The following is a 14,903-nucleotide window of genomic DNA, read 5'->3' on the forward strand; positions in this document are numbered from 1 at the left end:
TAAGGTATTAAGTGCTTAAAACGAGGATGGACTAAAAGAGCAGTACACGGGGTGTAATCTTGGCTAGGCCCGATGTAGCCTGATTTTCCACCCGATTATGATTAAGGCTCTACGCCCTTCGTAGAGACTTAGTGTACGTCATGCTTGAGTCAACAGCAAGGTTGATTGTTAACGTTTTGACTAGTTTAACTATTGGTCGGCTTTGAAAGGATGAGGACTTGGAAGGGCAAAATGGTCTTTTGCCCAAATAAGGATTAATCTTGGTATTTGGACTTGTTAAGTTGAGGTAATTAACTTAACTGTTAATTAGGGTTATTTTAGATATGATTAGTAGGAGGAGTCTAGTATCGGCAGTTTAGGTGTGAGGTTATTAGTCTTTTGTGAGAGGTGAGTCTTCTCAGTATATTACCTATGTCATAGTATGTGTGCATACTGACCAGCTGGGTCATATTTGATAATTGTTGTATATACTATTTGGAGTTGTTGATAACTTATGGGCATGTTGTTAGCCCACTGAGACTGCTGATAATCTCCAGGGTTGTTGATAACCCATTATGCGTGCTGTTAGCCCATTGAGACTGCTGATAGTCTCCAGGGTTATCGTTAACCCACCTGGCGTACTGTTAGCCCACTGGGATTGCAGATAATCCCCATGTTTGTTGATAACCCATAGTTGTTTATTTTTTTTGTGATGTGTTGTATGTGATATTTTGGGGAACTCACTAAGCCTCGTGGTTACAGTTGTTGATTAAATGTTTTTCAAGTACTTTAGATGATTGCGGGAAGGCGAAGGCTTGATTATACACTTTTGTCTGCAGTTTTGTGTTTCTGTATGTTTTGATACTCTGATATTTTGGGACAACTGTATTTAATACTTATGTTTTTCTTGATGTGGGTTTTATGAATATTGTTTTTTTCTAAATTAAAAATGAAAATTTTGATTTGAAAGATGAGATGTTACAAATCGCCTTCCACGCATGTATCACCGTCATTTTTATTTTATTGTTTTTATTTTCATAAGTAAGTATGATAATTTAATATTTTTTTGTGATGTAAGTTTTATATATTTGCATGTTATCATTATTTTATAAACATTTAGTTAGGTTACTTACTCTATTTATGCATGTGTTGACCGACAATACATTATGCTTTGGCATCTTTGTTTCTAGAGCAAATGTCTGATGATGCTCGGTGGACAATAATATTGTCAGCTTTAAACACTAATATACAAGATTGCCTTGAGTTAACGTATGGAAGCCTTTACCCAGATTGGTCTAAATGTGATATAAATGTGTTTTTATGGATTATATTAGTATTTTTCACTTATAACAATATGTATTTTAATATGCTAAACCATTTGTGTAGCTATACATCCCACAAATATAATTTAAGGTTAATGGTTTTGGATTTTCGGTTATTCATGTTCACTATCTATGGTAGTTCCTGGTGTAGCAATTATTTTTGGAAACCGCACCCTAATTTACAACTATGAGAGCTCGTATCCACCAAATCTTAGTACATATCTAGGGATACCAAACCTACCGATGCCCGCCCTCCCTCTCCTGAGAGTTTAACACTTAAACTTGGGTTGGGGGGGGGGGGGGGGGGGGGAGTGGGAGGGGGAGGGTGCACAAATATACTAGAATAGTCCGGAGAAGGAGGGATGGGGTTTTCGTATGCTCATTTCTAGAGAGACTTGTCACTGGTCAATTAATCTGAATCTAGCATCAAGGGTTACATTGGCTTACGTATATTGGGTGCGAATTACATTTATAGCATGGGTTACATGTCAAAAGTAGCGGTCTATTTATGAATTTATTATTATATTAACATTAACATAAGTGAATATTTATTTTAAATGCAACTTTTTTTGATGATACGGTTAACATGAGTTGGTCTTGCTTATAATCATACAGTTAGATTATACAGTTAGATTTATTTAACAAACCACAATATATTTATTAAATAACTCTTTTAACAAAAAAGAAATGAACATAATATAAATAGAAATGGACATAAAAACATAATATCATATATATTTTTTTCTTAATATTGAAATTCAGGATAGTTGTACGTGAATTTCGTTCTCTTTATCAACCCGTGCTTTTATTTAAATCAATCTTCTCACAATCTCTCCAAAACTCACTCTCTACAATATCACGATCAGGTTCGAATTTCTTTATCAAACGTTCAACGGCTTGGAATTTTTTTTTGTCCACATTCCATTTTTTTCTTGTCTTCAATGGCTAACATCTTACCCTACATTTCTTACCCAAGTTCCTTAGATTCCACTTTCAGTTTTCATACTTTAGTTATTTTTCTTCTACCATTTTTCCTCATAGATTCAAAAATTCCTTAAAACCTTAGCTCATTGTTGGAGTTTGAAGGACAACCCTCATCGAGAATGAATTTGGACTAGTTTATAAGGCATTTTCAAATAATGTCTTAATAGTTTAGTTTTTGGTGTGAATTATATTTTGATCTAAATTGATTTAAATACATTATGAATATCAAAGTAGATAAAAAATGTAATGATTTTTGATGGTAGATAAAAAATCATAACTAGTTAGGTAGTTGTTGGTGTGGTAATAAAATATTAGATGATAAGAAAATCTTAGGTAGGAGTTTGCAAGTTCTTTTTTATTATAACTAGTTATATGAATATTAGTGCAAAATTACATTTATAACATTTAATTTCTAACAATAAAACCATCTAAATGAAAACTCCCAAACTCCATTCCTGAATGAGAACTCCTGAATCTACTCGACTATGTTCAAATTTCAAAAGAAAGTGTTATTTTTGAAAAACCTAAAAAAAATTGGTTATTTTTGCTAAAGATCTCGTCTACACGGATTAATTTAATCAATATCCCAATTTTTTTCACTTTATGAAATCTACTTGTAAGTGGAAAAACCACAACCCATAAACTTTAGGCGGTTTTTGAAATCCCAAAACTACTTATTTTAACTTTAATTTGACAAAAAAAACCACAATAAACTTATATTTACTCTAATAACGGATATAACCAATTTCGACTTCCATCCATCATGAATGTCACATTAAGAGACTTGCTAATGTTAATAATGCGATTTTAACAAAAGTATTACACCACAACAAAACTGAATAATCCAAGTTCACAATCCAGACACTTATTCAGACAACATATCTGTAAGTAACATATCGCCCAGCAGTCTCACTTGGTCTAATGATTTTCACAACCTGCCCACGTTTTAGCCCATAATATCTAGCAACTGGATCTGTCACTTGAATTCGAGGCAACTGCACCCAAAATTTTAAAACATTCATCTCAATCAGTAATCAAGTAAATCAACAATAAAAATGTATATATATAAAAAATAAACTCACCTGTGTTTCTTTTACTGTGTATCTCTCGAGCAATGTTTTCTTCTCTTCATTTGCAAGAACCTGATGCTCGGGGACTAGAACATGATTTTTTACATTCACTAGCAACTCTGCTTCCTGCATGTCAGTTAACTTATAAATTAGTCAAGCCATATAATAAACCTATGTTAAGAATCGATGATGAAATTACCTGAAAAACCTCCAAATGAAATTTAGCAGATATCTCACTAATGCAAGTTCTTGCGAAGGGAGTGAGATTTTGTTGCACAACCAAGATTCCTCGGGTGACATTCTCTGATTTCATACGGTTTATATAATTCTTTATTGTCTTCACTCCAACTTTTGCTTCATCAGGGAAGAAGACATAGATCTGATAGTGAAATTAGCAAGCACCAATCTTAGTTACAAAGATAAATGGAAAATTCAATAAGCTATTTCCTGATTCATGTTTTCTTATGCACAACAACTCATCAATATGTACTCTAACCCTAAAATTCTATGTTTTCTGCTTCTAATTTGTATATGAAAGAAGTTATATACAAATACAAGATAGAAATACTAACTTGTCCATGATTATAGTGCTATTGATACTGAGTGAACTAGAAATCAATGTCATTAAGAGGAATCAGACAGATAACTGGTTCAAATTTATAGCTAGTAGAAGTAATTCACAACAGGAAGAGGATATTCGAAATTACATTCTATAAGCACCGATTACTAAAGTTTCTGCACAATCGAATCACAAAATCATATAGGAATAATTACATTAAAGCAAGATTAGAACCTGCTCAGAGCTATCGTTCTTCAAGGATTTGCTGATGACTAGATCTTCACGTTTCATGTTATCTCCATATTTCTGAATAAACTGTCTTCTATCCATCTCCAACTCGAAATCTCCAACCAAGTAATTCCTGTCCCTTAACATCTCCATCACTGTTTTCCTTATTCTGTACAATCTCTTGATATCTTCCTCCGTCAACGCCGTCGACATCTTTCGCTTTCTTCTCCTTTTACTGAATCAAAACAAGAGATGTTATTCAAAATAACAAAAATCAAAGGTATGCACAGAAATTCGTTCAAGAAACTGTTTCTTGATAAGATTTGGAATACTTTTAGTGAAGATAACTTACAACAAGTGAACTAGGGTTTCTCAGCGGCGCGTCAGATTACGAAGTCGGCGACGAGGGAAAGTTTTGTTGTAGCTGCTCTTGCAAAATTGTGTTGCGGAATTTTTATGACGACCGCTGGTCAAAATGGGTTAAATATTGACATTGAAAGTATTAATGGCATTTTGCTCCCTCAAGTTTATAATCGTTTGCAACATACCCCCTCTTAAGACTTTATTAGTAGTTTCGTTGGGCCCAATTCATCAATGATATTGAAATATTGTTGTATGTTTTAACAAATGTAATCAAAATTTAAACATGTAACTTCTGAAAATTACTAATTAATATTGCATTAAATATGCTTCTTGTACATACATTTATTGGGATAAAAAAAAAAGTCAACCTATAGAATCAAATATAAATAAATCTTACCAATTAAATAAAAGTTTTTTTTGCTAAATGGTATCATCTAATTCAATATGCCACCTGTCATTTTTTTAATTTTTTTAATTTCATTTAAATTCAGTTGGCAAATTGTAGTTTTTTTGGTTTTGTTATTAAATTATAAAAAAAAAATCTAATCGAAAAATATAATAAAGAAAATAAGGAAACTTAAATGTATCCATAAATTCCCACGTAATTTGTCAATTGTGTTAAATTCAATTTAAATTCAAATCAATCTTCCTAATTGAAAAACATAATTTTCGGTCAATTTCTTTTGAATTCGCGATAATTTGCAGAAACCTTGCAAAAATTGGTTCATTCACAGCTAATATTGATATTCTTTCCAAATTCAGTTTTGTAAATTATTAAACATGTAATGCTTAACAAAATATATTAATTTAAAAAAAAAACTCGTGTATTATATGGGTTTCACATCTAGTTACCACTAATAAAAGAGAGATGACGTCGTGATCTTTTTGGACTATTCAATTTTTTATTTTATAAACCAAAATCGATCAAAATCCAAGATTATAATTTGGTTTTGCTAAAAGTCAACGCAAATACCTGTTATCCAACCCAAAATATGTAATTGGACAATTTTGTTTTATCCAAATATTGAACAATCATACCTAAGAAGGTGTTGGGTGTGCGAACATACATAGCATGTGTCGTGAAGGCACCTAAAATTTTAATTTGTCACTATCCACTAATTTTTCGTTAATCCGCTGCAAACTTGTTGATATCCTTCGTTAATCTATTACTATTCATCGTTAATTCGTCGCTATCAGTCAGTAATAAACGAATCGGGCCTAATTATATGACAATTTCTATAAATCATTCATGTTAAACCTTTGTATCATTCTATGGCTATTCTTTTTTTTATGTGATATGGATTTGATAGTTCGTTAAGATTGGTTAAATACCAGTCGGTTGAATTGTAACAAATGATAATGTTGTGTTTAAAAAAGTATTGGGTGCTATGATTTTATGTGATATGAATTTGATATTTCGTTGGTTGATTGCTCTGTCAGTTAAATTGTAACAAATGACTATGTTGTGTTTAAAAATGATTTGGGTGCTATGATTTTTTATGATAGAATGCAAAGAAAACAACGATAAGAAGTCGCTTAGGGTGATAGAGTCGTACGACGTGCAAGTACAATTTCAAAGGGGGGTAAGTTAACCAATGATGGAAGAAATGGTAAGTTAATACTAGAGATTTGATGGAAGAACAGGTAAGTTAATTCGTGACAACTTACCTCACATAACTTTCTCTACTCTCTTTACTCTCTCTCTCTCTCTCTCTCTCTCTTTCTCTCTCTCTCGAGTGTTGACCAACGATCATTTTTTCAAAATTTTCCGTTTTATCACCTATAAATGTCACAGTCATGACTCAACAACTTCAAAAACCAAATATTATGTAACAACCCGAAATTTCTATTCTGTACAACATGTCAAGTCAATAGAAGTCAAAATAGTTACTGTTAAATTTTCAGACTTTTTGGAATAAGTTTGAGTATTTTAGGATTAATACTTTAGGAGATATCAGGAGAGAGGATGCCCTAGGGTTTATTGTGCAACAATAAAGTCCCGACACATCAAAATTTTAGAGTTTACGGCCTAAACTTGGTGTTTACGGCCGTAAACCCTAAGGGAAAGGGGTATATAAGTGGCACTTAGCCATTTTTAACACTTTTCCACTTTTTCAAGAACAAATATCAAACTCTCTCAAGTATCACCCAAGTTTTATTCAAGATCTTCAATCTAGTAAGTGTTTCTAGCCCTTTTGAGTTGGTATATCACTTAATCTAGTGTTTTAACACACATCTATCCGAAAAATTTGTCCAAAAGATCAAATCTTCAAGTTTCACCAAGAACACATACTAGTGTTCTTGGACTTTTGGCTCATTTCAAGCTTCTATATTGTAAGTACTTCTATCCTAGAGTATGTTTAAGCTTCCTACACTTCATTATAACAAGAAAACACCCAAGAAACACCAATATCAAGGTGTTTACGGTCCAAGATGTTCTTGGACCGTAAACCCTAAAAAGGGTACCAATGTGTGCCCTAGCTTACCCTAAGCCTTGGTAACTAGCATAGATCCCTTCATTGATATGTTAAGGACTTGGAAACATCAAAATACCATCATCCATAAGGGTTTACGGCCGTAAACCCAAAGGGAAATGGTATTAGGGCCGTAAACTCCATATAGGAGTGAGACGGTGCCCTAACTTCTTCCTTAGGCTTATACTTCATGAGGAAACACTTCTAAGGACTTAGAAACCTTCAAAACAACAAATGGTCAAGGTGGTGTGAGTTTACGGCCGTAAACTCATGGGTTTACGACCGTAAACTCATGTGGTTATGGTCAAGAAACCGTAAACTCATGAAAGGGGTTCCCTTGAACCCTAAACCCCATAGCTTGGTCCTACAACACTTAGATGCAATCCTTGGGACTTATAACACTTATATAAAGTGTTTAACTTGTCTTAGGATGTCTTAACTTTATAAATTAGTTGTTTAAAGACTAATTGAATACATATATGTGTATTTATATGTTAAATAGGATCATTGTGTGTGTACAAGTCTTCACTTGACACCTAGCAATCCTATCTCTTCAGTTCATCCAAACCACTCACTACAGGTGAGTTCATACCCCCTTAATTAACCTTTTAAATGTTTTTAAATGCTTTTATGGGGGGGATACAAGTTGAACAATTATAGTTATTATATCAATCACATGTGATTAATAACTACCAAACAAATGGTTTTCTTACTTTTCAAACTGTTTATCAAACTGTTTTACCTCAAACTGTCTTACACACTCTTTTACTTATCAAATACTTTTACTTAAACTCTTTTAAACTTATATTCTTTGTATCTATATAGATATAGTTATATAAGTAGGATTGAAAGGACTTAGGACTGCTAGCCTACCTTACTTCCTGTTCCTTATTTGGTTGTGGACTTAAGGTATCAAGGTTAGTTGTCCGAAGGTCGTTTAAATCCTAGTTATATATTATGTATATGTATATAGATATAAAAGGTTATTTCTTTCATTCAGTTTCATGCCCTTGGGTAGCAAGGGTATACAAACATGTTCATACATTGCTAGTAAGCTACCATAGGGGTAGTTTAGGAAGATACTATTACTAGAACAATGAAACATACAATGAGTCAATTCATACATGAGTCAATACATACTATGATGAGAAACAAACATAAAACAGAGTGATGAGAAACAAACATAATACAGAGTGATGAGAAACAAACAATAGACACTATGACGAGAAACAAACATACAAGCTAGACAGAGAAAGAACACAATACAGCTAGCACACAAATCACATAACATTTACATTAATACATTTATGTGAGCCATTAAACAGGGCATGGCACTACCTGCCATGACTGTTTTTGTATCAGAATCTCCTTAATTGGGGAACGTATGAGTTTGTGTATAGATCTATACTGGATTGACTATCCTACACCTTGCTGCTCGCTACAGTGGGACTTGCAAGTCTACGGGTGCCAAAAGTCATTTTTACGGCATCTTACATTGTCGTTTTACTATTGAGTCGGTAGCAAGATACAGGCCGATCACATGTTACCTTAAAATTTTACATTTGGCTTAAGGTAGTTAGTACAGCAGTAGTTACTTAATACATCACTACAGTACTATAACATTTTCCTTTACATTTTACTTTGTGTTATTCACACAATAAACAATGATGTAAAAACTATATTTTTGGTTAATGATAGTCGGATTTGGGAAAATACACACTTTTACAAGAGATACACACACAGACACTAGATGCCTTGGTAGAAGGCTACTTTTAGTAGGAAACATAGGGTTTTCTAGGAGAGTTCAAACAAATACAAACTTTTTACAAACATATACAGTACATTTTACAAAACATCTTACAAATGCTTTCATACAAACACAGACACTAATATACTTATGATCACACCAGCTTTAAAGCTGATAAACTCTTTCAAAATAACTTGTATTCTCAGGTCACCAGTAGACAGGTACCGGAGCCAGGTTTTGAGAAGATGGAGCTCTTTCCAGACTCATCTTATATTTTTGATGTATATTGTTTTGGTGTCTTTAAAACTTGACAGAACACACTTGTATGAAATTATATTATTAATGCAATGGATGATGTTGTTGCTTGTTTACTACTTGCATTGTTGTGATACTGTACATGACGTCCTCCACCCTAGAACGTTTCCGCCGTTCATAGGTTTTGGGGGTGTGATAGATTGGCATCAGAGCATTGTTTATAGTGAATCGAGTGTATCAACCCATTAAATATATACGAACTATAAACACAAGCGGGATTTAAAATACTCTGATGAAGAGTTTATACTTTAAATAATAAAATGTTTAATAAAGTATACATACCTGCATTCATACTAAAATCAGTGTCACTAGGACAGAACAAAAGTATTACGATTGTTGGACAACACAAGTAGACTTAGAGACATATGGTCAACCCTGGGAAGATGTAGTCTGATCAACTACATTATCCGAGGAGTGATTAGCATGTGCCTAAGTATGGTTGTGAGGTTGCAACAAGTCTAAAAACTTACCAACACTACTACAATGAGAACAGTAGAACAGAACATTAAACTTAAAAATACTATAGGAGTATTTTGTGTTACAATAATTACTTATTTGAGAACTAAAGGTCTTTATTAGTATATCAATGGTTGTTTAGTGGATACACTAAGGTTATATGTACTAGGATGTCATAGACTTAGAATCTGTGATCTTTGCCTTACTTCCTGTTCCTTGTTTGGTTGTGGGCTTAGGGTTAGGGTCACTTATTCGAAGGTCTATCCCGTCTGCGTTACATGTAACTATTATGCTTTAAACAAGTATTGAAGCAACTAATAAATATCATCTTATATTTATCTAATTAGTTAGTCTAATTTAGTTATTTCTTATATCCCTTTTCTCGCGTAGATATAATGGTTGGATTTCATCTTCCCGGAGACCCGTACTTCCCAAACCACGGCAATGCTGGATGGCTTGGAGAAGAACCGGAGGATGATCACCCAATTCCCTTAGATGATTATGAAGCTGAAGGTTTTTCTGATGGTTCCGACTCGGAGCCAGAAGTCAACAACCAACCCCCAACTGTTCAAAACCCAAACCCTCGTCCCGCATTCCAAGGACCCACACCTCTGTGGGCCACAAACTTGAATAGGTGGAGTCAGGAACAAGGTCAACCTTTTCCCTACAATGGAGACAAAAGTTTCTACAACCTTACTGAGGGAGGTACAGCTGATAGGGTCCTACCTATCATGGTTCGTAGGATTGCTCGGAACACCGAGCAGGGTCGAGCAGCTATTGACCGGGTAGTAGAAGTGGATGCCAATTCTGGTGTTAACACTGTCCGCATTCGCCAGCTGGAGTCCGCTCATGAAAGGGCTCAGGTTAGTAATGCAATGCTTCAGAGGGAACTTGCTGAAACCCGAGCCGAAGTCAGGGAACTTCGAACTCAGCAAGCAAGATCTGATAGGCGTGTGAGGGACATAGAGCGTCTCCTATCGGATTCAAGAACTCACTCTAGCAGTTCTCGTCGCCGTTAGAGTCTTATCGACTTCTCTTTTGGATATAACCTAGTTTATGTAAAAACTTTAGGCTAATTTCCTATCTTGTTCAACCTTAGACCTGTTAGGTCAATTATTAGGTCGTAGTTCTATTAAAATTTTCCAATCTTGGTTGATGTAAGACCTACTTCTAGGTCATTTTTCCCGAACTTGTTACATCTGTAATCCCAGTGTCTTTGACAGATATCTAATCTAATGGAAATTATTATCCAAATGCTTTCATCTTCATTCAAGTATTCATTCAATTACGCTGTTGGGCTATGAAGAGTTAGTCCATGAGTCATTCTCATCATATTTCTATCAAATTCTTATCAATGTTTTCATCTTTCTAAACTTTCAGTTCAAAGATGCCTCCACGTAAATCAACAAGACGCAATCCTCCCGCACCAACTCCACCTACTCCTCAATTTGATACAGCAGCTCTAAATGCTGCTATAGCTGCGGCTGTGGCTACAGCCATGGCTGAATATCATTCCTCAAGTTCCACTGGAGGAGGAACTCCTGTTCCGACTATTCAGGTTGAAACCCCTGTGCGCTCGAGAGAGTGCTCCTACAAAGACTTCATAAACTGCAAGCCATTGTCCTTTAGGGGAACTGGCGGAGTCATTGTACTCTCACAATGGTTCGAGAAGACAGAATCGGTCTTTGAAATCTGCTCGTGCCCGGAGAGAAGCAAGGTCAAGTTTGCCGCTTGCACCTTCGAATCAAAAGCCCTAACATGGTGGAATGGCCATGTTAAGTCATTATCTCTAGTGGTGGCAAATGATATGGGTTGGGGCACCATGAAAGACCTCATGATTGAGGAGTACTGCCTGAGAGGCGAGATCCAAAAGCTGGAGGAAGAACTTTGGCGCCTAACCATGAAGGGCTCCGACATCGTCGCATATACCGCCAGGTTCTGTGAACTGGTGGCCCTCTGTCCCAACATGATTCATACAGAGGGAAAGAAGATCGAGAGATATATATGGGGGCTGGTGCCACCATACCAGGGAAATGTATTGTCATCACGCCCCACTACATTTGATAGTGCCAAGCGATTGGCACAGCAGCTAATTGACCACGGGGTCCATACCCCGGCTGCAACAACCACCCTGGCCATCTCAGAAACCGCCAGAACTGCAGAGTCCAAGCGGAAATTCTGGGATGACAAGAAAAAGAAGAAGGCTGCCAAGAAACAGCAGATCGTGGCAGTTCATAGTGCGACAACACCTGCCACTGCTGCTGCTCCATTAAAGCAGTATTCTGGAAGTTTGCCACTATGCAACAAGTGTAACTACCACCATGTGGGAGCCTGCCGGGAAATGCAGTGTGTAAACTGCAATAGGAAGGGGCACACAGCCCGTTTCTGCAAATCTCCGGTGAGGCCAATCACCCAAGTCCCCGGCGCTGGAGTGGGCCAAGCTTGCTACAATTGTGGCGATGTGGGCCACTACAAAAGGAACTGCCCCAAGGCAGGGACTGCCGGTGGAGTAGGAAGAGTTCTGGCTATAGGTCATGAGGAGGCGGTTGCCGACCCCACAGTGGTCACTGGTACGTTTCTCCTCGACAACTCTTATGCTTGTATACTATTTGATAGTGGAGCGGAGAGGAGCTTCGTGAACCAAAAGTTTGCTCATTTACTTAAGCAAAAATCACGAGCACTCAAAGAACCGTTCACAGTAGAAATGGCTAATGGGAAGACAGAGAGCACTAGCTGCATATTCATAGGGTGTACCTTAACCTTAGATAGCCATTCATTCTCGATCGATCTCATGCCAGTCTCAATTAAAAGTTTCGACGTCATCATTGGCATGGATTGGTTGAGTCTTCATCGTGCCGACATCATGTGTTACGAAAAGGCTGTCCGCCTTAATCTTTCGTCTGGCGAAACCCTAGTAGTATATGGCGACAAACCCGGCACAAACCTTCGTATTATCTCGAGCATTCAAGCTCAGAAATTCTTGCGAAAGGAATGTCGCGCATTCCTTGCTCATGTGGTCAATGTGAACCAAGAAACGAAACCTATTCAGAACATTCCAGTAGTACGCGACTTTCCCGACATCTTTCCAGAAGAGCTACCAGGATTACCTCCGCAACGACAAGTCGAGTTCAGAATCGACTTAGTTCCAGGGGCTACTCCCGTAGCCAAATCGCCTTATCGTCTAGCACCTGCAGAGATGCAAGAACTATCCTGTCAACTTAACGAGCTGCTCAGCAAAGGCTTTATAAGACCGAGCTTCTCACCCTGGGGAGCTCCAGTCTTGTTCGTCAAGAAGAAAGATGGATCATTTCGTATGTGCATCGACTACAGGGAGCTCAACAAACTGACCGTCAAAAATCGTTATCCTTTGCCTCGGATCGACGATTTATTCGATCAACTTCAAGGGGCGAATTTCTTTTCCAAAATCGACTTAAGATCCGGATATCACCAACTACGAGTGCTAGAGGAGGATGTTCCGAAGACGGCCTTCCGAACTCGTTATGGGCACTACGAATTCGTAGTGATGCCATTCGGATTAACAAACGCACCCGCAGTATTCATGGATTTAATGAATAGGGTGTGTCGTCCTTACTTGGATCAGTTCGTCATCGTCTTCATCGATGACATACTTATCTACTCTCGAAGTAAGGAGGAGCATAGCCAACATCTGCGATTAGTCTTAGAAACCCTGCGCGCGGAGAAGCTTTATGCGAAGTTCTCGAAATGCGAATTTTGGATCCAACGAGTCGAATTCTTAGGGCACGTGGTTAGCGAAGAGGAAATCCACGTGGACCCATCCAAAATCAAAGCCATTGAGAGTTGGTCAGCACCGAAGACGCCTATAGAAATTCGTCAATTTCTAGGCCTCGCTGGCTACTATCGCAGGTTCATTCAGAACTTCTCCCGCATTGCAAAGCCTCTTACAACGCTTACCCAGAAGGGCGTACCCTTTGACTGGGAAGAAAAGCAGGAGAGAGCGTTCCAAACGCTCAAACGAACCTTGTGCACCGCACCAATACTATCCCACCCCGAAGGGATAGAAGACTTCGTTGTCTATTGCGATGCATCGAACCAAGGTCTCGGATGTGTTCTGATGCAGCGAGGTAAGGTCATCGCCTATGCTTCGAGACAGCTGAAGACACATGAGGTCAACTACACGACCCACGATCTTGAACTAGGAGCAGTTGTTTTTGCTTTGAAGATCTGGAGACACTACCTGTACGGTACGAAAAGCACAATCTTTACAGACCACAAGAGCCTGCAGCATATATTCGACCAGAAGGAGCTCAACATGAGACAACGACAGTGGGTCGAACTACTCAGTGACTACGAATGCGAAATTCGTTATCATCCGGGCAAGGCCAATGTAGTAGCTGACGCCCTAAGTCGGAAAGAATATTCTGGTCGTAAAGTCAAATCAATGACTATGACTATCCATTCACACTTATCCACACAAATACAGGCGGCTCAGCTCGACGCTTTGAAACCTGAAAATGTGGCCAGTGAATCCCTGCGAGGGATGGATAAGAACTTGGAAGTCAAAGGTGGCGGATCTTATTATCTCATGGATCGGATCTGGACCCCGAAACTTGGTGGGTTCAGAGACTTGGTCATGAACGGGGCGCACAACACTCGTTATTCCGTCCACCCAGGTTCAGATAAGATGTATCTGGATCTTAAAAAGTTATACTGGTGGCCTAACATGAAAACAGAGATTGCTACCTTCGTAAGTAAATGCCTTACTTGCGCAAAGGTCAAGGTCGAGTACCAGAAACCCTCAGGTCTTCTTCAACAGCCTGAGATCCCATAATGGAAGTGGGAGCGGATCACTATGGATTTCATAACCAAGTTTCCCAAGACAACGGGTGGACTTGATACCATATGGGTCATCGTCGACAGATTGACCAAGCCCGCGCACTTCCTGCCTATCAAAGAGACAGACAAGATGGAGAAGCTTACAAGAACTTACATTAGAGAGATTGTACGACTGCACGGTGTTCCTATATCCATTATCTCGGACAGAGATAATAGGTTCACTTCTAGGTTCTGGCAGTAGCTACAAAATTCCCTAGGAACTAGGCTGGATATGAGTATAGCCTACCATCCGCAGACAGACGGGCAAAGTGAGAGGACTATCCAAACCTTGGAGGACATGTTACGAGCCTGTGTGATTGACTTTGGGAAAGCATGGGATACTCATTTACCCCTTGTCGAATTTTCCTACAACAACAGTTATCACACAAGCATAAAGGCTGCTCCATTCGAGGCCCTCTACGGCCGCAAGTGCAGATCCCCTCTGTGATGGGCTGAGGTGGGTGATACCCAATTAGCTAAAGGACGTGTTCCTGAAAGCACTCTCATAGGTCCGGAGATCATACGGGAAACGACGGAGAAGATCGTTCAGAT

General features: G+C 37.9%; 1 protein-coding gene across 1 annotated transcript; it reads right to left on the bottom strand.

Annotated features, from left to right (window-relative positions):
* Positions 1–3,019: 3,019 nt before the first annotated feature.
* NRPB5 (Eukaryotic rpb5 RNA polymerase subunit family protein) lies at positions 3,020–4,598 on the bottom strand. Its single transcript, XM_079063352.1, has 5 exons — positions 4,495–4,598; positions 4,149–4,377; positions 3,555–3,734; positions 3,368–3,481; positions 3,020–3,280 (listed from the first exon to the last, which is right to left on the bottom strand). The coding sequence occupies exons 2-5, from the start codon at positions 4,353–4,355 to the stop codon at positions 3,155–3,157; spliced, it is 627 nt and encodes a 208-aa protein (XP_078919478.1). The 5' UTR covers positions 4,356–4,377; positions 4,495–4,598; the 3' UTR covers positions 3,020–3,154.
* Between the last annotated feature and the right edge of the window lie 10,305 nt (positions 4,599–14,903).

The sequence above is a fragment of the Lactuca virosa genome, chromosome 8 (genome assembly GCF_052849685.1).
Source record: "Lactuca virosa cultivar CGN04683 chromosome 8, Lactuca_virosa_CGN04683_v6, whole genome shotgun sequence".
Taxonomy (NCBI): Eukaryota; Viridiplantae; Streptophyta; class Magnoliopsida; order Asterales; family Asteraceae; genus Lactuca; species Lactuca virosa.